Here is a 20,862-nt window from a genome sequence, read left to right on the forward strand (position 1 = left end):
CATGCCGTCACGCGCCAGCGCCACCGTCCGTCCCCGCCCGATCTCCCGCCGGGCACCCCACCCCACGCCACTGACAGCAGCGGCCCACGCGGGTCCCACCTCCCAGCGGGCCCCACGCGCCGGCGTCCGCCACCGGCGCCGCGCTGCGTCCGACGCGGCACGCGACCCTTTTGACTTCGTTCCCCCTCGCGACGGAGCTTCTCCCCTTCGCTCGCTCGCGCACACAACGCAGCGGCGGAAAGAGAAGAGGAGAGAAAAGAAAACAAATCCCGCACACACAAACACGAACGCCCCCCCGCAGGCCGCCGCAGCGCCGGAAAAGCGAGGCGACACGAAAAGGAGCCCACCCGCGGGGCCCATTACCTCCCCACAAGTCTCTGGGTGCGGGCCCCGCTCGTGCAGGGCCCTGCGGCAGCGGGCGCGGGGTGCGAGTTGGCGGCGGGGGATCGCGGACCCTGGCGGAATCCAATGCGGTTTGTGGAGTTTTTTGACGTCCGCAAGGACGGGGCCCCGGCGACACGCGCACACACGCACCCGAGTCGCAGGATTTTCTACTGCCTTCTCTCCTCTCTCTCTCCCCCCCACCCCCTTCCCTTCCCTTCCTTTCGCAGCTCGCGTTCGCTTCCGCTTCCTGCTCCCCCACCTCCCTCTCTCGTAGGAGGCGCCGAGTGGAGTCGCTCGCGGGAGTGCGGGAGCCTAGCTCGTCTCGGCAGCGCCATCTCGGCGCCTGAGTGCGGGAGGCTCGGCTGGGTCGCGCGCTGCCGCGGAGGATTGAGGCCCCGGATCGGCGGGGTTCTGCCGCGGGCTCGCTCGGATCGACCAGGCGCCGGGGCGGAATTCCGGTCGCGGTTGCCTCGTTCCGCGACGGAGGCGGTGCTGGGGGAGCTGGTGACCGGTGCCCGGCGGCTAATCCGCGCCTCCTGAGTTCCCTTCTGGTGGCCGGCCGTGCTGCAATTCGCGCCGCTGCTCGCTCGCTCGGTCCCAGTGGATTTGGAAGACAGAGGGAGCGGGTGCTGCCTCAGCCTCGCTCGTTTTTTTTCCACCACTGGTGCGGCGGCTGCAACCCCGCGGTAGATTTGCCGCGCCGCGAGCCGCGGCGGCGGATGCTTCGGCGCGCGGCGGATCTCGAGCGCTCCCGCTGCGCGGCGTGAGAGGTGCGGTCTCCCCGGCCTGGATTCTCGGAGGATGATTCCGTCGGGGCAGCCCAACCCGATGGGCCAGGGACAGCAGGTGAGCGCCTCGCTGCTGCGGACGAGCTCCAGCCTCCTCGGTGCCGGCGCCGGCGGTGGCGGCCAGCCGGGGATGGGGATGGGCGGCGGCGGCGGGGTGCTCCCGTCCCAGTCGCCCTTCGCGTCCCTCGTCTCGCCGCGCACGCAGTACGGCGCCGCCGGGGGCGGGTTGCTCGCGGGCGCGTCCAATGTCGCGTCGCTGCTCAGCCGGCAGCAGTCCTATGGGAATGGGGGGACTGGGGCAATGCCTGGCCGCCTTTCGATGGGTGGCCTGCAGCAGCAGCAGCAGCACCGAGGAGGAGGGCTCGATGGTGTTGGTGATTTGGTTGGCGCTGGAGGGCCAGATTCCATGGCGTTCCCGTCCTCCTCCCAAGGCAGTTTGGGAAGTCAGCTTGGCGGCGATAACTTGCAGCAGCACCAGCAGCAGATGGACGCTGCACAAGATTCACAGAATCAGCAACAGCAGCAGCACCAGCAGCAACAGCAAATGTCGATGCCCTACAACCAGCAGCACATGTTGCCACAAACACAGCAGCAGCCACAGCCTCCGGTGAAGATGGAGAATGGTGGCGTCTTGGGCGGGGTCAAATTAGAGCAGCAGCAGATGGGGCAGCCTGATCAGAATGGTCCTGCGCAGATGCTGCGCAGTTCCAGTGGTGGCGTGAAGCTTGAGCCGCAGCTGCAATTGAGGGGCTTGGGTGCTGTCAAGATGGAGCACCAAAGCTCGGACCCATCGGTGTTCCTGCAGCAACAGCAGCAGCAGCAGCAGCAACATATGTTGCAGCTGTCTAAGCAGAACCCTCAGGTTGCAGCTGCTCAGTTGAGCCTCTTACAGCAGCAGCAGCGGTTCCTGCATCTGCAGCAGCAGCAGCAGCAACAACAGCAGCAGCAGATTCTCAAGAATTTGCCTTTGCAGAGAAACCAATTGCAGCAGCAGCAGCAACAGCAGCAACAACAACATCAGCAGTTGCTTCGTCAACAAAGTCTAAATATGAGAACTGGTAAAACACCAGCTTATGAACCAGGAACCTGTGCAAAGAGATTGACACACTACATGTATCACCAGCAAAACAGGCCACAGGTAAACCCTCAACGTTTGTTCCAAACAGATGGTGATGTTATTGCAACCTCGATGGATACTTATAATTCAAAGTATTGTTACAGGACAATAACATTGAATACTGGAGAAACTTTGTCAATGAATATTTTGCCCCTAGTGCCAAGAAGAGGTGGTGTGTTTCTCTGTACGGAAATGGTCGCCAAACTACTGGAGTTTTCCCTCAGGTTTTGGATTCCTCTCTGACAATAAATATAGGCTGGTTTTTGTTGTCATACCATGAGTATCTGTTATGATTGCTATAGGAAGCATATAGCCTACTGTTCAAAATGTGTAAAAGCAGGGGTTGCATAAAATAGTACAGTTTTGCCTGCTGGATCCTTATTTTAAGCTGTGTAATGCCTTTTATGTTGTAGGATGTTTGGCATTGTGAGATATGCAATAGGAAGCCAGGACGGGGCTTTGGTGGGTATAATTTTGATTTTAAGCTGTCCTCCTAAATATCTTCTGTTTCTGTGTGATTATACATCACTACTGTTTGACATTGTCCTACCTATTATAGAAACTACGGTTGAGGTCTTGCCACGGCTATGTCAAATCAAATATGCCAGTGGTACACTTGAGGAGCTTCTGTATGTTGACATGCCGCGGGAGTCCCAGAATTCATCTGGACAGATTGTTTTGGATTATACCAAGGCAATCCAGGAGAGTGTCTTTGAGCAATTACGTGTAGTTCGTGAGGGGCATTTAAGAATTGTATTCAACCAAGACCTCAAGGTAATATTCTTTAGTATAGATACTGAGTTATTTTACATAATAGTCTTCCCTCACACAAATTGTTTGGCATTCTACGGTAAGCTAAATTATAGTCTTGTTCAAGCTACCTCTATAGCTTATTAATTTCATCGAATAGCAGTGCATTTTTTGCCTTCACATCTAATTTAAGAGCAATGTTTTTAATTTGATGCAGTTGCTAGAATTTCTTACTATATGCAATCTTTTGTGCTGCCATTGCATGCCTGCATTTACTTTGAAAATGCATTGTAGTAACACACCATAATTCGGAAGTTTGCAAGGTAGCCTTTTTTCTGGTTTATGGAAGGTGGAAGGGTTTAAAGGGAAGGCTTAATAGCAAAGCCACCTCCAAACATAGAATGACATTTGTAGATAAAGAAAAAAAGCCTAAGATGATGTAGATTTATGTAGGGTGGGAGTAGTTCATTGAACTATCAATAGATTTAATCCCATTGGCTAAAATGCTGTGTGCATTGTACTCTCATTAGATTGCTTCGTGGGAGTTTTGTGCCAGGCGTCATGAGGAACTTATTCCTAGAAGATCAATCATACCACAGGTATAATTTTCTGTAACATAATGGATCTTGCATTTTTCAGCTGCATTGTGAATTTTGATAATGGAGGACTTAATTTTATCCACCTGATCCTTATATGTAGGTCAGTCAACTTGGTGCTGTAGTGCAAAAGTATCAGTCATCCGTTCAAAATTCAGCATCACTCTCAAATCAGGACATGCAGAACAATTGTAACTCGTAAGGACACTCTTTCTTTGCTGTGCTTGTGCTTTTGAACTTCAAATTCAGTTCTCATCAAATTCAACTCTAGTTAAGCTTTTGTTCTGAGCTTAGTAATCTCATCTCCCAAAAATGCTATGCTGATCTTAGCTATCCAAACTTGTGGAGCATCGTCTGCTGATCTTTGAAATGTTTTGCCTCTTGCATTCTAACATTTGCGTTTCCAGTGCTTGTACCTCTGAATATATGGACCATATGTTGAAATCTCGTAATATAACCAGTTCTTTTCTGTTTGCTATATTTTCTTAATAAGAAACTGGAGTCCTGTTTGAATTATGATTTACATGTCACAACATTCATATGAATAAACTATTAGTGCATGTGAGTATCTAGTATTTCAAATTCCAATGCCATGAGCACAAAATGGAGAATTCCAAGGGGGGTAACTAAAACTTGCATGCCCATGATCGTATGTATACCGCGCATTGCCTTTATAGCATGCATGTCGTTTGCATGAGCTAATAGTCAGCACTAACATACTACAAACATCGAGTCAAAAAATTCTGAAACTTAGTGGAAGCAGGGGAATCACTATACTGCAATGAGCAACTAAACCTGTGGCTCTTGAAATTTTGCACCACCTTTATCATAAGGGCATTGAACACTCCCATATTTTCTATAGTGTTTCGACCTACCTAGCTTATAAACTATATTTCTATTTATGCAGCCAACATTTTATGCTTCAAGTGGTGCCTCTTGTATGCATCAGCCCTTAGTTATATGCGTCACTGTTAATTACCACTGGTTTGTAGCCTGAACTGCTGTGTCATTTCTTTCTTGGTGCCAAGTTGAGTGTCTGTAATGGACCAAGAGTATTAATGAGTACCACAAGTAATGGTGTATCATGCATCTATGTTGGGGCTCTAGCTGCTCTGGACCCCAGGATGGTACAGCCTACATGAACAATACAACGTGCAATGATTTCTTGCCATGCAAGTCACTGGCCTGCTGGCCACATGATGTTCATATAGGTTGTACGGTCTGGCTAAATATTAACAAACAGTAATTGCTCCTATAATCTAGTATGGAAACAAAACACCAATATTTGATGTCATGTTACTCCCTGAATTTAGAGAACTGCTTTTTATTTCCCAAATTATGATTTCTGCTTGTCTTTGTATGTGTGCGTCATTGCTTTAATTCCACAACTTCTGCCCTATTGCTTTATTTCCGCAACTTCTGGTCAAACATTTATTCGTTCATATTAATTGTTCTAACACACTAAAATGTTGTACTAGGTTTGTTGCATGTGCTCGCCAGTTGGCTAAGGCACTTGAAGTGCCGTTGGTGAATGATTTAGGATACACAAAAAGATATGTCCGCTGCCTCCAGGTACCGACTATTTCATGAGTCCTTGAGCGTTTCATTTGGTTCAGTTAATAATTATGCCTTACTGTCTTGCAATCTGTGTCCACAACTCCACATGATCCTACACGACCATTTGGATTTAGCTACCAATTTTCAACTTCTTTTTATAACATCTTCCTCTTTAAGTGACACTATCTCCCTGACCAATCTTTTTTTGTGTAAATGATGATACTCAGATTGCAGAGGTCGTCAATTGTATGAAAGACTTAATTGATTACAGCAGGCAGACTGGGTCTGGTCCAATAGGTGCGGCATTACTTTCTTTTGTCTCCCACTCTTGTGGCTTAATATATTCTTGCTTTAGAATAGAATTTTCTTCAATATGAAGAAAGAATGTGATCTGTATCAATGCCCCACATTCTCACACCCATAGTCCGCAACCTCTAGCCATTTGCCATAGATTTCATGAGGAACTATATCTGTTTTACCAGATTTTGAGGCATCCTAATCACATGTATCTTCAGCTGTTTTGACCCAATTACATTCAGAACAGTTCAGTTTTTGTGTTTTGCAGCCCATACATTTGTGATACTAGCCTGTAAGTATTGGAATGTGTGATGTTCCAACATAGAAGCAGGATAGTTAAACGATGTGGACAGTTGCTAGGTCATCACATCTTTGTTTTGTATGGCTCTACCTAAACAGATGTCCGTATCTTTTCTCATGGCTCTTGTCCAGATAAAAAAGAAATGAAATATACTGGCTACATGTTAACATGCATTAGTATGGGAACTTTTTGGACATTTCTAACATGGCAAGCCTTAATAATCATGCTGCTACCGCTTGTTTCTTCTTCTGGTTCTAACAAATCAACATGTTCTTTTTTTTTTCTTTCCAGATAGCTTGCATAAATTCCCTAGAAGGGGGGCTCCAGCGATTAGTTCCCTTCAACCACCGCAGCAACCTGAGGAGCAACAACCTGTTCCTCAGAATTCAAACCAAAGTGGTCAAAACTCTGCTCCTGCAACTGGAATGCAGGTTTCTGCCTCTGGCAATGGTGATGCCACATCAAACAATTCACTCAATTGTGCACCATCTACTTCCGCACCATCTTCTTCTTCTGTTGTTGGTCTCCTCCAAGGCTCAATAAATTGCAGACAAGATCATCCAACAAGCAGTGGCAATGGTCTGTATAATGGTGGAAGCAATGCTTCAGTTGCTAAGGCGAACTCGACAAATTCTATGCAATCAAATCCACAAGCATCTTTTCCTTCACCAGCACCCTCAGCATCAAATGGCAACATGATGCCTGCTCCTCAGCATTCAAACCAGATGAACTCGCCGACCATGTCATCAAACCTACCTCCTATGCAAACACCTACAAGTCGACCTCAGGAACCTGAATCAAATGAGTCGCAGAGCTCAGTCCAGAGGATATTGCAAGAGATGATGATGCAATCTCAAATGAATGGTGTTGGACCGGTGGGAGGTGATATGAAGAGAGCGAACACAATTACTCCCGGTCTTAACGGGGTTAACTCTTTTGTTGGTACCCCCATGACAAATAACCCTGGAATGAATGGAATGGGATTTGGGGCTATGGGAGGCATCAGTCAATCAATGAGAACAGCAATGGGGAATAATGCGATGGCGATGAATGGAAGAACTGGGATGAACCACAGTGCGCATGACCTGACGCAGCTGAGCCACCAGCAGCAACAGCGTGATATAGGGAACCAACTACTTGGGGGCCTCAGAGCTGCAAATAGCTTCAATAACCTTCAATATGACTGGAAGTCGTCCCAATAGAGTGAGCTGGAGTTAAAAGGCTCGCATCTGATATGATACAGTTATCCTCACTGGGTTCGTCACTGACAACAGAAAAGTTACATTGCCATGATCCGCCCTCCCTCGGAAGCGGCGGGTGCTTTACTGATGGTGCATGCTACATGTTACAGCCAAAGGAAACATTAGCGATGATGGGTACATGTTACAACAACTGTCTGTATGGCTGTGTTCCTTTGTATTTCGCCTGTGGAATTTCGCGTCTGCTTAGGCGATCGTACCGTAAAAATGAGAGCCTGCCTTCACTCGCCCTTCTCGGGGCGAGTGGTTGGCGCATCCCAAACTGGGTGGAAGATGACAGCGTCTTTCCCCTGTTTTTTCGGGTTGGATGACATGAGTTTTCTCTTCCAGTCTGTACTCTCGTGTACCATGGCTCCTCGGAAGTTGTGAAAGCATGTGTACCGTGCCGCCTTTGGCGGCCAGGAATCTCATTGTAGCTGTGCTGTACTATGTATAATCGGTTATTTACTAGTGGAAAGCATCAGAAAAATTTTCTGACGGTATTTGAATCGTGAGTTTTTTGAGCGCTCAGCTGACTGTTTTAGACCAACAGGTTGGCCTGTTGCTGTTACGAGCATGGCATTATTCACTCTCTATTAAACACCACAGAAACAGAATGCTCGCTTGGAGCGGTGTTGTGTTGTGAAGTGTTTCCATGTGTGACAGCATGCTTGCGTACGAATCTTTCTTGCAAGGTTCAGGACATACAGCAGGCATAGGTCCAGGTCCAGGTCCAGGATAGTGTCACAATTCGAGTCTTGCAAGTCAAAAGCTATGCATGTTTAAACAGCTGCTGGAAGCAGGATTGCCGCGGCAGCGGCACTGATGAAAGCAATTGCGAGTGGGATTACATATTACTGGTGATAGTAATAATAACAATAATAATAATATACACACATGAATAATTAATATATGGTGAAAAATCATGCACTGAAACTAATTAATGGATTGGATTCGACATAGTATAACCGAGCAGTAGCAGACGGCTGCCTGAATTATGACATCATCCTTATGCAACAAGAGATACATGGTGTGTATGCGCGAGCACGGACACGTATGTATTTAGTTCATCCCCAACATCATCCATGAATCCGGGATTGGCTCACGAGCTGCTGCCGATGTACTTGTCGATGATGGTGGTGAGCGTGGTCTTGGGCACGGCGCCGATGACGCTCTCCTTCTTCTCGCCGCCCTTGAAGATGAGCACGGTGGGGATGCTGCGGATGCCGTAGGTGGAGGCCACGTTGGGGCAGTCGTCCGTGTTCACCTTGCAGCACTTGATCTGGCCGGCGTAGTCCTTGGCCAGCTCGTCGATCACCGGCGCGATCATCCGGCAGGGCCCGCACCACGGCGCCCAGAACTCCACCAGCACCGGCGTGTCGCACGCTATCACCATCCCGTCCCAGTTCTTCTCGTCCGCCACCAGCACTGCGCCCCCAACCAAAACACACGCGGAGGTCAGCTTGCGCAAGTTTGCTGCGTGCTCCGTGGAATCTAGTAAAAGCCAAGGCATCGATCGGAGCACGTACCTTCGTCGACGGCGTTCTTGGACTGGCAGACGTGCCGCGGCCGCCGCGTGGCGACGCGGCCGACGGACAGCGGCGCGGCGGCGGCTCGCTTGGACGGCGCGAAGCTGCTGCTGCTGCTGCCGACGACGAGCCTGTCCTTGCCGCCGGCAGGGGCGGCGTGCAGCGCCCACGCTCTGAAGCACGTCTCCAGGGCCATTGTTGGCAGCTCAGGCGGCACACACGGAGAGGGTGTGGTGACTAGGCGGAGGAGGATAGGATTTGTCTGCCCGAGTCGTGTGCTGCCATTGGATGGATATTTGGGAGCACGGCTGGGGTGGCATTGTGAGGTGGGCAGGGCCTCCGGCTCTGCATGTGGATGAGGTGTTTTTCAGCTCCTCCTGCGTATGGGTGTTCCTTTTTTTGTGGCACCACTTCTCTGGTCTGCTGTCTGGCTTGGGCCACCTCTAGTTCGAGTAACATGGTAAAAGATCTAGGCAAAATATCGTAGTAAACCTAGACCTAGTACATGATGATACTGCCTCTTGGCTCTAGCTATAATTATAAGGGCCATCTTTCTTTATGCACAGTATATAAGTCTAAGTCTAACAATCTCCTCCAAAAATGATGGGAAAAAAAACAGAGAGAGGACACGGATCAAACGGGCTGCTGTTTTGCCGGCTCATCCTGTCCACTTGCACATAAGTCACCGCTCACCACACCGGACACCACCGCTGCACGCGGCCGCCGCCCCTTCTTACAAGCTCGTCGCCCATTTCTTCCTTCTTCCGCCAGAGTCCCCTCGCCGCCGGCCACCGTCTCACACCTCTCGAGTGCTGCCGGGTTTCTCCGGAGGCGTCGTCGTCGGGTGCCCAGCTTCCGCTTCGCCGCCACATCCGGTGGTCCGGTCCTCGGCGACGACGAGCTCAGAAGCGCTACCCCTTCTCGTCGTCCCATCCATCCCTGTCGCCCAAGAAGCTTTCAGCCCATCCAATGAGGCCCAATAGGGACTCATCGGCCCAACAACCTAACGGGGCGCCTCCCTCCTGATGAAATGCTCAATTTACATAAAGGCCCCCAAGGTCGCAGCCCAAGCCCAACAGTAGCCCAGAAGAATGCGAATTCGAAGAAGGCTACACCGTGTCGTTGGGTGAGAGCGAGACTCTTCGGAGGTCTTCCCTGCAAGTTTCCAGAGCGGCAAAGCCCTAGAAACTCCACCGCCTCGTCGGCGGCGGCGGCGGCTACCATGTCGACCCCCTCCGGGAACGGCGGCAGCGCCTCCGCGTACTACGACGTCTACGGCCATGACGTACGTGCTTTATTGCTTCTCCCTTCACTTCGGAACATTAGGGTTTCGGTGTGATTGAAGGGGATTCGGGGGTCAAGTACAGCTGAATGGTTCATTGTTGCGAAATATCGCAGCTTTTCATTCCCTGTTGCTCTGTTAGCGGAAAAGTTTATTTTTTAATCCTCGCTGTATGGAAAAATTGGGCGCAGCAGGGGTTTTCGGCTACAGTGTGTTATTTTGATTAATTGGGATTCTTTCCGTAAAAAGTTCTGCTGAGATTGAAACAGGGGATATGCCATCATTATGATTCATGAGATTGTAATTGACCTCAATGTTCGTTGAATTTACATTGGATTTATAGTGAGATGGATTTTTTTTAAATGTTGCTACTGTTGTGAGGCTTCAACCGTACCGTTGAAGTTTGCACTGTTCTTTCAAAACCATTTGTGCAAATGGATGTATGGATGTGAAGCAATGCTGTTAGGTTAGGAGATTATGAGGGGTTACCAGATTGTTCCATCTATCAGCTGGCGCCGTCTGAATATTTTTCAAGAACACAGCCTGTAATGGAAACCTTCATAGCTTGTAGGAATTGTACAATAGCAATTTGAAGATATGAACCCTGGCTGGTTGCTTGCTACGTAGCCGAGTAGGATTCCTCTTGTTCAAATAGTAAACAATGCAGCACTTGTTGTAATGCCACGTGTATGCTGTGTTCAGAGCCCGCTCATCAAATTACGGTCTTTCTAAGTTGGATGGGGCTCACTTGATTCTGTAGTGGAGCTATCTCCATGGCATAGTAATTGATTACTTGGTGATGTCATGCTCGCTATTTATTAATGTACTCTCAAACCTTTATTTAGTCGGAAAGTTGGCTGTTAGTTGACTACTTGTTGGTGAATAATTCTCGTGTTGCTGCCCTGCTTACTCTACTAATAGACATTGCAACTATGCTTTTTTATCTTCACTGAACTTTTGTGCTTCCAATTCATACTGTTTCTTCTTCTTTATCCTGTCCAGGCCAAACCTGATGTTGTTTTTAAGGAGGCTGCTTTAAACTCTACGTTAAATCTGCAGGTTTATTCATAACAAAAACTCAGTGAAATTTGACTTGTGAAAACTGTTCTTGTTTTCTTAAAGAGGCATTTCATTGTAATGCAGGATGTTCAGGGTCTAGTCACTTGGGTTATTGGTGATGGCATGCTTCCTTCTTGGGTGTTTGTTAAGGTACTTGTCCTGATTTGCTGTTTCAAACATTTCTTACTTTTTTGAGGTGTTGACATGTTACCCTAGTTTTCAATTTGTAGAGCTTGCTCTTTTCTTGATGTTATCTTCATCACACACTCAATAAATATTAACTGAGATTTTTTTTTCTGGCTGATATATGTATTCACTGCACTTCCACGAACAACCTGCTTTTTACTGCATTAAATTCTTTGTCTATTAGTTGTAGGTATTTGTCACCTTCTGCAAGTATTAGCTCCTTTGAACAAACTAATGTTTCTGTTGGTTTTCAGAACAAGCCTCTTATACCGAAAGTCATCCTACTATATGTTCCTGGCCTAGATGCAGCTTTATATATGTCACAGACGCGACTTCTTTCTTCTCTGAAAGAATTATGTGGCAATCCAAAACCTGTTCTAGCTTCAAGGTCTGTGCATTTTGTGTTGTTGTCTACAGTTAGTATAAATCCGTAATTTCTTCTATATGGATGCATTGTACTATTTATTGCTAATGTAATGCTGTTCTAGCAGCTGTATACCGGATGAGAGGCATACCATTGATGCACTCCTAACCTGCAGAGTAAAGAGAAAGCGTGACGTAAAAAGCTCAACTCAGCCATCTACACTGGACGGAGAAGGTAATAGGTCTTCACTTCACTTGGCATTCAATCATCATTGTGGTTCAGAATATTGAACTGTGTTACGCTTCATTGGGCTAGTGTTGCTCTGTTATTATTATTTTTTTCCTCAAACAAGTAGGAGAGCTGCACATATTTATAAAGAAGAGAAAAATAGGGTAGATAACCCTTAGTTTATCTGTTATTATTGCAATAGCCAATGGAAGATTTGAGCTTGATTATTATGGCTGCCATTCTTATTGAGGACTCTTACTGATTTGACAATTTCAATCCTTTTGTATTGGCTTTAACTGGTCACAAGTTTTTCATTTTAATTAGATATTAGAGACATTTTTTAAAATGTTAATTGTGCTTTTCAGTCATATTTCATCACAAATTAACTGTCATCATGGTATCTTGCATTAGGATTTAATGACAGTATTCCTCCCCTAACTCAGAGTATAGCCAATCTGTCATATTTCTCTTGCTGACCACTTGTCATCTGCTTCTCTAAGCTGAAGATTCCTCTTCTTTTCTGTACTGGTTTATTCTATTTATTTGGTGTATAAGTATGTTTATTGACATTAAAGTATATATAACATTCTCCATGGAAAATTGACACTTTTGAACCTAGATTGAGAATTTATAATTTGTGCAACCGATTAATATTTTCTTTTTGGTCTCAGGAAAACTATCAAGTCTGGATGACCTTGGGGACATACCATTTCCTGTTACATATTACACACTTTCGGAGAAAGACTTAGAAGACAATGGCTACTCTTTAAATTTGTCAGGTTACCTTCTAATTTTTTGTCCCTCACTGCGCCCTTTAATGCCTTATTATTCAAATGACATCTGTTTATCGTTGCCATTTTAGGTTTTGTCCCTACTGTTTCAGCTCCTTCAGGTTCTTCTCCACATAAAATTCTTGCACTTGATTGTGAAATGGTATTGTGACTCCTTTCCATAACTGATCACTGATGTATGTTTTGAGGTCTTTGTCTTGTTTCAAAAAAATACAGTGGAGGTGTTACTATTATCGTTACAATTATGCCCTGTGCCATCATTTATTTATTTATACATATATTATCGTTACAAGTATGCCCTGTGCCATCATTTATTTATTGATTTATACATGTTGCTATGATTCTTTGAATCTAATAGTGATAGTTTGCAACCTTTGCAGTGCGTGACTGGAGCTGGATTTGAACTTACAAGAGTGACATTAGTTGATATTAAAGGAACGGTATGAGCTTTGCTTTGCTTACCTTAGTTATGGCATATTGAAGAATTGTTTCCTTAGTGCTTAATTGTGACCATCTGCCCTTCCTCTCACCTTGAAGGGATCCACGTGAGGAAATTTTTCTTTTTATATGCTCCTGCATGAACCATTCTGTTCGTTACACTTTGCTGCTGTATAAGTTCTGACTTTGTTCCAATCTTTTCAGGTGGTGCTAGATAAACTAGTTAAGCCTGCAAATTCAATCATCGATTACAATACAAGGTATTTTATGATGCTCTTACCTCCCATTTATGGCTATCAGGCACTATATTATGTTTTTATGCTAACTTTTTCTTGACACATTTATTTTATAACTTGGTGTGAAAATACAATTCATTTGAAGACTTGATACTTGTCCATTGTATTATGAGTATCAACAAACTGGTTATTTATTATGTCAACTTCATGATTCTAATATATGCTTCTATGCTGTTCCTGTGAGATATTCTGACTGATCTACCTACTACACTCTGAATGGCTTGTTATATGTCCATTACATGATGTAATTGCTTTTTAATTGAACAGGTTCAGTGGGATCACTGCTGAGATGTTGGCTGACGTGTCCACAACCCTACAGGAGATTCAGGTTAGTTCTTAGGCTTTTTTAATGACCTTTTCATATGTATATATTAGGATGTCATAAAACTTTGCCTGTACCTAACACTATTTTGTTTGTGTTCCCAGGAAGAATTTGTTGGACTTGTCTATAAAGAAACCATTCTTGTTGGGCATTCTTTGGAAAATGACCTTACAGCATTACAGATATCCCATCGTTTAATCATAGATACCGCAGTTTTGTACAAGTATAATCGAGGTGCTCGCTGTAAGATTGCTTTGCGTGTCTTGACAAAAAAATTTCTCGGCCGGGAGATCCAAAACACTGGATCTGGGCATGATAGTGTGGAAGATGCAAGAGCTGCTCTAGAACTTGCTCTATTGAAAATAAAAAATGGTAAGAACTAAGAAGAATTCATTTCAGCTATTGCTCTCATTTGTTGTTACCTTCTAATAACTAGTTAACCAGGTCCTGATTTTGGCTCTCAACCATCATTGGCAAGGCGGAAGTTGATGTCTATACTGCATGAGAATGGGAAAAAATGCTCTCTTATTGATGACGTGTCTGTTCTCGAGCGATATTCAGATACTTCTTGCAATTCAATTGCTGTTTTTTCGGATGATGATGCACTCTCCAGATCAATAAAGGAGGTTGGTGCAATGCATTTCTAGGTGTAGATATTCTTCCCCAAATGCTTATGGGTTCTCATAAGTTGCAATCCTACTGCAGGTGAAGAATGACAAAGTCAGCTTCATTTGGACTCAATTTTCGGGATTGATCTCCTACTTCCGCAGAAGAGCTCAAGATCCGGAAAAGTTGAAATCATGTGTCGCAGAGGCTATTGCATTAAAAACATGTGATGGAAAAACTGCTTCAAAAAAAGCAAAACGTCAAATTTGTCCTGAATTAAAGGAAGTATTGTGTCAATTGGATAAAAAGATAAAGGAATTATATGTTGCCCTACCTCATAATGCTATGCTTATTATATGCACTGGCCATGGTGATACACCTCTAGTACAAAGGTAATGTTACTCATGTCAAATCGGTAATGCTTATGCCCTTTTCCCTTTCTAGTTTAACTTAGTCTATTAAAATTCAAGTAAAGATGCTCACAAGCTAATGAAGCTATTACTTCTCAAGTTACCTATAGTAGCTCTGGTGTGAGTTTGTCTCTGTAGTGCTGTTCTATAGCAATTGCTCAATGAGTTACGGAATCACTATGCTGCCTTCATGGCCAGTTTGTGTTTGTTGCTTTGTGTTGCACTAAATTGTTGAATCTAGTTTAGTTGGATGAATCTTTTACTTATTCCAATATAGTTTTAATATTATAGCTCAAAAAATGATGCCTTTTATATTAAGTGCTTTTAAAAGCATATGAATGCCAAACGGATCCATAGTAACTGTGCTACTTTATGCAGACTGCGTAAAATGCTTCACCATGAAGAAAACACAATAGAAACTCGAGAAAGTATTGTTCAAGCTTTGGGAGATTTACAAGCCCAAGCAGAAGTTGCTTTGTGCTTCTGCTGTGTCAAACATTAATTGTAAGCATCTTTCTGCCCTCCTTTCCCACATGTTTTTCTGGAAGCAGAACAATGCACCGTTCCGAATTGTTTTGTTGACAGGTATCTTTAAATTGCTGTACTTATGGACATGACTTTAGGGATTGAAGAAGGGTGTCATGCATGTATGCTGACCTGCTGACGTGGAAACTTCTCTATCATAGATTAGTAGATTCAATTTTGTAAATTCCTGCTGCCCTTTTTGTCAGGTTAGGATTAAAAGCTGTAGATTTCAGGGTAGGGCATAGTGATGTATCACTGGAACTGGATCTACCGGTGGCAAGCTATTGAGCATGCCAATATATTGATCCGTAACCCTTTTCAATTGAATACACACAGGAATGTAGCAAACTGAGCTGTAACAATTGGATTGTCGTGATATCAATCAAGTTCTGCTTTTATAGTACTATGAAGCGTACCATTTACAGTTGCAAAAATACAGCAGGAAAGTATGAATCTGTGTTGTGATAGTCAGATTATTATGATATCAAATCAAGTTCTGTTATTCATAATACTATGATCGTTCTGCTCTAATATATTTGTATGATCCCACAAAACTAAGGCGTTATGGAAGCACCTTTCCATATAATTCTGTTATCAGTTTCATATTGCTGCCGTAAATGTTAAAAAAGTAAGTGTATCCCAAAACGGCTCCTCTTCTAACTAGAGGGGAGTAGTATATTTGTGTTGTGAGTTAGTTTGGGCATGAAAAAACTTGTGACATTATTTACAAATTGTGCAACTTCATGCGACGGACGGACGAACATAATTTTAATCAAGTTGCCAGGTAAAGAACAGGGTCACACCAACTGTTATACTAGACAACCACTGCTGGATGGCAATATGGTCAATGACATCTGAAGCGGCTGTGCCTGAATCCCAAATATGGGCAGCTGTTGCGGTTGTTACTCCCAAATTGTACTGCACATGGACATGGCACATAAAAGCTGGGAGAAGTGCTACACCTTTCGAAAGAAAAAGGAACTGAAGTATTAATTTACGAAACCAAGGTTATGGACTTATGGTTGCTTGTTGCTTTCACTCAAGCTTCAAGTGGGTTTATTGTATTAGAAAATTGGGTGCAGTTCTGGAGTCAGTCATGTACATGGCTCTCTTACCTTCGGTAACCAATATATGGGTTGCTTGTTGCATGAGTGCTCTCTGGCATGTTCTTAAATTGGTTCATGGTGTACTACAGGTTGAAGGCTTGAAGCTCATGTTGGCTTGTTTCAAAAAGTATAAATTGGTGGTACTGTGGTAGGAGAGATGAATGTAAAGGTGAACATGATTTTGAATAGCTGAAAGTAAAGTAAATCATGAGGATAGATCAGGACCTCGCTCATATGTCCCTGCGTGGCAAAGGATTTGCTTGACTCATAGGTTGCCATAACCAACTTGTAAAATATTTTGTATATCTTTCATAGACGAATATTTGTTCTTATAGCAGCCATCTTGAGTATTAGTGTGAGCTGGTCAGTTGTACAATCCAATTAAAGGCTTCAGCAAACCAACCTCATGCGCTTACTTTAGGCAGAAAAATTACATGATTAGGTTAGCTCATTACATGGCAACGAATGCTAAGTGAATCAGTTGTCATGCAAATGCAAGGGCAAATCCCCCAACTGGTTGCTTGTACATCTCAATTCAACGTTGCCTTTGAAGTTTGAACAAGAATGTTTCTAACTTGTGCTTCTCGTTACTTTCTCCTCCGAGTCAGCCCACTATTCAAAAAATATAATATATAACTTTGCCAGAAAGTAACCTCAACTTGTTTTGTAGAGAATGAAAAAGAAGTCCCTTCAGCTAGAGAAGAAGAAAAGAAAATGGCACCTAACAAATTGAAAGAAACTTTTCCTAGCTATGCGCATGCATGTACCTCCTGAATCAACATACAGACGTACGCAAACGCCTATAATTCCAGTTTGTAATATTTCCATTTTTTGGCCTGCTACACATAAATAAGACTGATTTTCTATTGTGAGCTTGCAAATGAACGTGTTTTTTTGTTTTTCAGTTGATTAGCAGCTAGAATTATCTCAGTAGACATGGTGCTATGTGATATTCTGTTTTTGCCTTCTGACAAATGTTACATTGTGAAGACTTGCACAATACTGATTTGACAACCTCTGAGTTGTCTTTTGATTGTTTTTACCAGACACCAAATTGCTTGCAAAACACTTCATTTAGTGGCCCTCCCATTATTTCAACTCCACACCACCTTTAGCAATAAATAATACTTCAAAAAAAACTTCTTCACCCTTTCAAAAAAAAAAACACTTCTTCACTATCACAAGTTAAAGCTATACTCTTAAAAAGCCAAGTCATGCACCGATCCTCAAAATGTGAGACTCGTAAGCTTGGATTTGGTAACCATAAATGGCTTTTATATTACCAGCAGTTGCACTGGTGTTTTCATGTTTCAATGGTTATCATGACCTTTGACTGGGAGAAAGTGACCTAAACTTTGTTATCGCTTCATGGTACAGCATACAGGAATCGGCGTAAGTACTTGAAGGGACAAATGAATATACGTCAAAACTCTGGTGTTTCTTTTAAAGACCCATATACATGTGTTTCTTTCTGGACAGCATTACCTGATCGAAAAATCATAAACATAACACAATTTTAATGCCAAGTGCATAATCCTCAAATAAACTTAAATTTGTCCAAATTTTACTTATTATTGATACAGTGGCCATTTCATCACACTTTTCTACTGTAAACTTGCATTTAAATTAATTTGTTTCCCTCTTTTCAGTTGCTTTATACAGCTTTTTCTTTTTTTTAAAAAAAATTACATTTGTTGAAACTTGTAGTTTAGGACTTCAAGGTGCCACCAACCTTCCTCAAATATCTTTCTGTTTGCATGCTCAAAGATAACATGGAGGACCATTGAGGTGTAGTTGAAGAGCATCGAGTGATGACGAAAGAATATTGTTAAGGAAGTTATGCATGCAAAACGCTAAGCTCCATAAATTAAGAAAAACAAAACATGGAGGTTTGACGAGATGTGAGATGGTATTTCATTGGCCAATTGCCCAACACGCAAGTCGGTGAGATGCACAGATGAGGTTAGATATGTGTCCTCAAAATTAATAGAGAAATTAAGATGTGAACTGCAAGAGAGGCTTGTTAAGCTGCTCTCTTGTCGTGCAAAGCTAAACAAGAGTGACCTCCACCCAAACCCTAAACGAACATGCTTACATATATATTACCATGCTCCTAACCCCAATCAAGCTCTCTCATTCATCACTTGCTCATTAGTTGTTTTGCCTAGCTTGTCCTTGCTTCAGCTAATCAAGTTACCAAACGTGTAATCCTGCTTTTGTTTGGAGAAATATTTCTAGAAGCTTCATTCCAAGACCATTCCTCCACCTGATCGAGAGGTATGGCGCCGTCGTCGACGACCACCACGTCGGATAAGGCGAACTCCAGGTCACCGTCATCGTGTCCAAGGGGACACTGGCGGCCCGGCGAGGACGAGAAGCTGCGGCAGCTCGTTGAGCAGTACGGGCCGCAGAACTGGAACTCCATTGCTGCGAAGCTGGACGGGAGATCAGGTTGGTTTCTGCACCTGAATTTCTCTGCTGCTTGTTCCTCCGTTTCCTGAAGCACATGCGCACGAAGCAAAAGTCTGCACACTATGCTTTGTTTCTTGTGCTTGTTTCCCATGAGAGGCGCTAGATAATTTTAATTTCCCTTCTTACGAGCTAGATGTTGATTTCTTTTTCTTTTTGCTTTTTGTAAAAACTAGCATGTTTTTTTAGATAGAGTGATAAGAGAAGTGGGGGTGGTGAGCATCATCTGTATTTGTACATATACTGTGTAGGTGCAAGCAGAAATCAGAATCAAATATTGGTCTGTAAAAGAGTTTTATAAAAGAGACAGAGTGAGACATAATATGTTCCATAATCTTGAATCATTTCAAGTTCATGATTCATCCATCCATCTTTGCCTATGGCAATTTAAATATTTCCTTTCTTTTGATCATGTCATTAGCGCATCTTGGAGCTACAAAACACAGTATATAATAAAGCAAAAACTTGATGCAACAAGGCATGCATGCTTGTTTTCTTTATACTTTATACCCATGTGTGTTTGTTAGATTATGTATGATCCATGCATACATGCATAAGAACGCATATAAACGGTCAGAAGGTTAGTGGCTGGTTAGTTTTCTTGCTTGAGCATCCGACTCTTGATTTCAAATGAATTCACACGCACACACAAAAAATTCTATGGTAGATGAAGCAAATTGATGGAATCATTTGCAAGATTAGCATCGTACATGCAAGACTGGCTCGATCGCGTGATAACCATGCCATTGATACATGAGCGTTGAGCAACATTGCAACTGATCGATTTTGCAGGGAAGAGTTGCCGGCTCCGGTGGTTCAACCAGTTGGACCCGCGGATCAACCAGCGGCCCTTCACGGCGGCGGAGGAGGAGCGGCTCCTGCAGGCGCACCGCGCCCACGGCAACCGGTGGGCGCTCATCTCCCGCCTCTTCCCCGGCCGCACCGACAACGCCGTCAAGAACCACTGGCACGTCGTCATGGCGCGCCGCCGCCGCAGCCACCAACGCTCCGCCGGCACCCTCCTCGCCGCCTCTGCAACTGGATGCTCGCCTCCGCCACGTCGCCCGCCATTCCAGTGCTTCCATTTCGGCGCCCCGCCTGCGTCGGCGAAGACCACCACCGGCAACCTGTGTTTCGCCACGCCCGGTTCCGGGCCGTCCAGCCTCATCAGCAGCAGCTCAGGAACGTTCAGTGTCAGGAACTGCCACGTTCCCATTAATGTCGCGTTCTCTTCTCCAAGTGAAGCGGCGGCTGCGCCGGACGATCATCGTCATGGCATGGGCAAAGACGAACACGGCGCCGGCGGCAACGACGATGACGAAGATGGTGGCGCCGCCGCTGCGAAGAGGAAGGATGTGCCGTTCATAGACTTCCTGGGCGTCGGCATCTGAAGAAACATATGGTGGTACACTTAACCATGGCTATAAAGCTATCGATGTGTATTAGAAGTTTAGGATGTTATTTAGGCAATCGGGTGTTGGTGCACCGCACGCTCCTGAGCTGGCCCCACATGTCAGCGGCATGTCCTTGCACTCTTTCCCTCTTCTCTCTTATATATGTGCATGAATGGCAGTTGACATAGTAAAAATTAAAGTTTTAAATAGTCGGCTATTGCTGTCGCTAAACCCGGCTGTAGCTGCTAGGAAGGGCAGCCGCTATGACATTTAGCCCACTAAATACCGGTTATAGCCCGCTAAACGCAGTAACGGTAGCCCTGCCGTTAAACGCCTTTGCCGGCGATTTAAAACCATAGTAAAAATTGATGATGTGGCTGAGTATAAATTTTCACAACAATAATAACAGACAATTCTGCTGGCACCTTTTCCTTAGTAGGCGGATGTTCTTGATGAGTACTCCAGTATAAGCCACATCATAGATCCCTGAATAGACAAATCTGTTAAGTTGGCAGCCGAATGGTCGGAGGTGTCTTTGGAAAAAAAGAAAAAGAATGGTCGGAGGTGGCCAATTTAGCTAACTGGTGTAAACAATTGCAGTGTGCTGTAGCGAGTGTTGGCTCTTTAAGTAATCGATATCATTAGGCATGCCATTTTTTTACTAAATTTTAGTCCAACACTTTACCTTTTTCATAGAACTGAAACACCATGAGGCAAGCAATATCTGTCACTATATTAGCAAACATAGCAAAAATCTGACACTGCAAACTGGAAGGGGTGGAATCTCTGAACGAAAGTCATGGGCATGCCTCCATGCCACCTAGGCAAG

At 44.5% G+C, this 20,862-nt stretch overlaps 4 protein-coding genes across 9 annotated transcripts; 3 read left to right on the forward strand and 1 right to left on the reverse strand.

Moving 5' to 3' along the window:
* Positions 1 to 566: 566 nt before the first annotated feature.
* LOC112885704 (transcriptional corepressor SEUSS-like) lies at positions 567 to 7,537 on the forward strand. Its single transcript, XM_025951302.1, has 9 exons — positions 567 to 2,310; positions 2,394 to 2,513; positions 2,703 to 2,751; positions 2,849 to 3,063; positions 3,570 to 3,638; positions 3,739 to 3,833; positions 5,114 to 5,207; positions 5,420 to 5,489; positions 6,082 to 7,537. Exons 1-9 carry the CDS (start codon positions 1,186 to 1,188, stop codon positions 6,990 to 6,992), a joined length of 2,748 nt encoding a protein of 915 aa, XP_025807087.1. The 5' UTR covers positions 567 to 1,185; the 3' UTR covers positions 6,993 to 7,537.
* Positions 7,538 to 7,875: 338 nt separating this feature from the next.
* LOC112885706 (thioredoxin M-type, chloroplastic) lies at positions 7,876 to 8,840 on the reverse strand. Its single transcript, XM_025951310.1, has 2 exons — positions 8,558 to 8,840; positions 7,876 to 8,456 (listed from the first exon to the last, which is right to left on the reverse strand). Exons 1-2 carry the CDS (start codon positions 8,751 to 8,753, stop codon positions 8,131 to 8,133), a joined length of 522 nt encoding a protein of 173 aa, XP_025807095.1. The 5' UTR covers positions 8,754 to 8,840; the 3' UTR covers positions 7,876 to 8,130.
* A 146-nt stretch (positions 8,841 to 8,986) lies between these two features.
* Positions 8,987 to 15,468, forward strand: LOC112885705 (small RNA degrading nuclease 5). 6 transcript variants are annotated; one of them, XM_025951306.1, is made up of 15 exons: positions 9,123 to 9,842; positions 10,842 to 10,898; positions 10,983 to 11,048; positions 11,339 to 11,472; positions 11,573 to 11,682; positions 12,348 to 12,455; positions 12,539 to 12,609; positions 12,848 to 12,907; positions 13,110 to 13,165; positions 13,469 to 13,529; positions 13,628 to 13,895; positions 13,968 to 14,149; positions 14,229 to 14,521; positions 14,918 to 15,043; positions 15,125 to 15,468. In XM_025951306.1, exons 1-14 carry the CDS (start codon positions 9,588 to 9,590, stop codon positions 15,039 to 15,041), a joined length of 1,845 nt encoding a protein of 614 aa, XP_025807091.1. In that variant the 5' UTR covers positions 9,123 to 9,587; the 3' UTR covers positions 15,042 to 15,043; positions 15,125 to 15,468. The 6 variants fall into 6 exon arrangements, with proteins under 6 accessions (XP_025807094.1, XP_025807091.1, XP_025807093.1 ...); XM_025951305.1 differs by having other exon boundaries at positions 9,124 to 9,842; positions 15,163 to 15,468; XM_025951308.1 differs by having other exon boundaries at positions 11,624 to 11,682; positions 14,918 to 15,468.
* A 2,695-nt stretch (positions 15,469 to 18,163) lies between these two features.
* Positions 18,164 to 20,124, forward strand: LOC112887446 (transcription factor CSA-like). Its single transcript, XM_025953621.1, has 2 exons — positions 18,164 to 18,621; positions 19,432 to 20,124. Exons 1-2 carry the CDS (start codon positions 18,450 to 18,452, stop codon positions 20,028 to 20,030), a joined length of 771 nt encoding a protein of 256 aa, XP_025809406.1. The 5' UTR covers positions 18,164 to 18,449; the 3' UTR covers positions 20,031 to 20,124.
* The last annotated feature ends 738 nt before the right edge of the window (positions 20,125 to 20,862 follow it).

This window comes from Panicum hallii, chromosome 3 (genome assembly GCF_002211085.1).
Source record: "Panicum hallii strain FIL2 chromosome 3, PHallii_v3.1, whole genome shotgun sequence".
Classification (NCBI taxonomy): Eukaryota; Viridiplantae; Streptophyta; class Magnoliopsida; order Poales; family Poaceae; genus Panicum; species Panicum hallii.

What these genes read in the sequence shown, in the direction of transcription:
- LOC112885704 (XM_025951302.1), top strand. Translation starts at nt 1,186, where the DNA reads ATGATTCCGTCGGGGCAGCCCAACCCGATGGGCCAGGGACAGCAGGTG. An exon ending in CTACTGGAGTTTTCCCTCAG is followed by an intron (nt 2,514 to 2,702) that starts GTTTTGGATTCC and finishes TTTATGTTGTAG; the next exon opens with GATGTTTGGCATTGTGAGAT. An exon ending in ATGCAGAACAATTGTAACTC is followed by an intron (nt 3,834 to 5,113) that starts GTAAGGACACTC and finishes ATGTTGTACTAG; the next exon opens with GTTTGTTGCATGTGCTCGCC.
- LOC112885705 (XM_025951306.1), top strand. Translation starts at nt 9,588, where the DNA reads ATGCTCAATTTACATAAAGGCCCCCAAGGTCGCAGCCCAAGCCCAACA. An exon ending in ACGACGTCTACGGCCATGAC is followed by an intron (nt 9,843 to 10,841) that starts GTACGTGCTTTA and finishes TATCCTGTCCAG; the next exon opens with GCCAAACCTGATGTTGTTTT. An exon ending in ACTCTACGTTAAATCTGCAG is followed by an intron (nt 10,899 to 10,982) that starts GTTTATTCATAA and finishes ATTGTAATGCAG; the next exon opens with GATGTTCAGGGTCTAGTCAC.
- LOC112885706 (XM_025951310.1), bottom strand. Translation starts at nt 8,753, where the DNA reads ATGGCCCTGGAGACGTGCTTCAGAGCGTGGGCGCTGCACGCCGCCCCT. An exon ending in CAAGAACGCCGTCGACGAAG is followed by an intron (nt 8,457 to 8,557) that starts GTACGTGCTCCG and finishes TTGGGGGCGCAG; the next exon opens with TGCTGGTGGCGGACGAGAAG.
- LOC112887446 (XM_025953621.1), top strand. Translation starts at nt 18,450, where the DNA reads ATGGCGCCGTCGTCGACGACCACCACGTCGGATAAGGCGAACTCCAGG. An exon ending in GAAGCTGGACGGGAGATCAG is followed by an intron (nt 18,622 to 19,431) that starts GTTGGTTTCTGC and finishes TCGATTTTGCAG; the next exon opens with GGAAGAGTTGCCGGCTCCGG.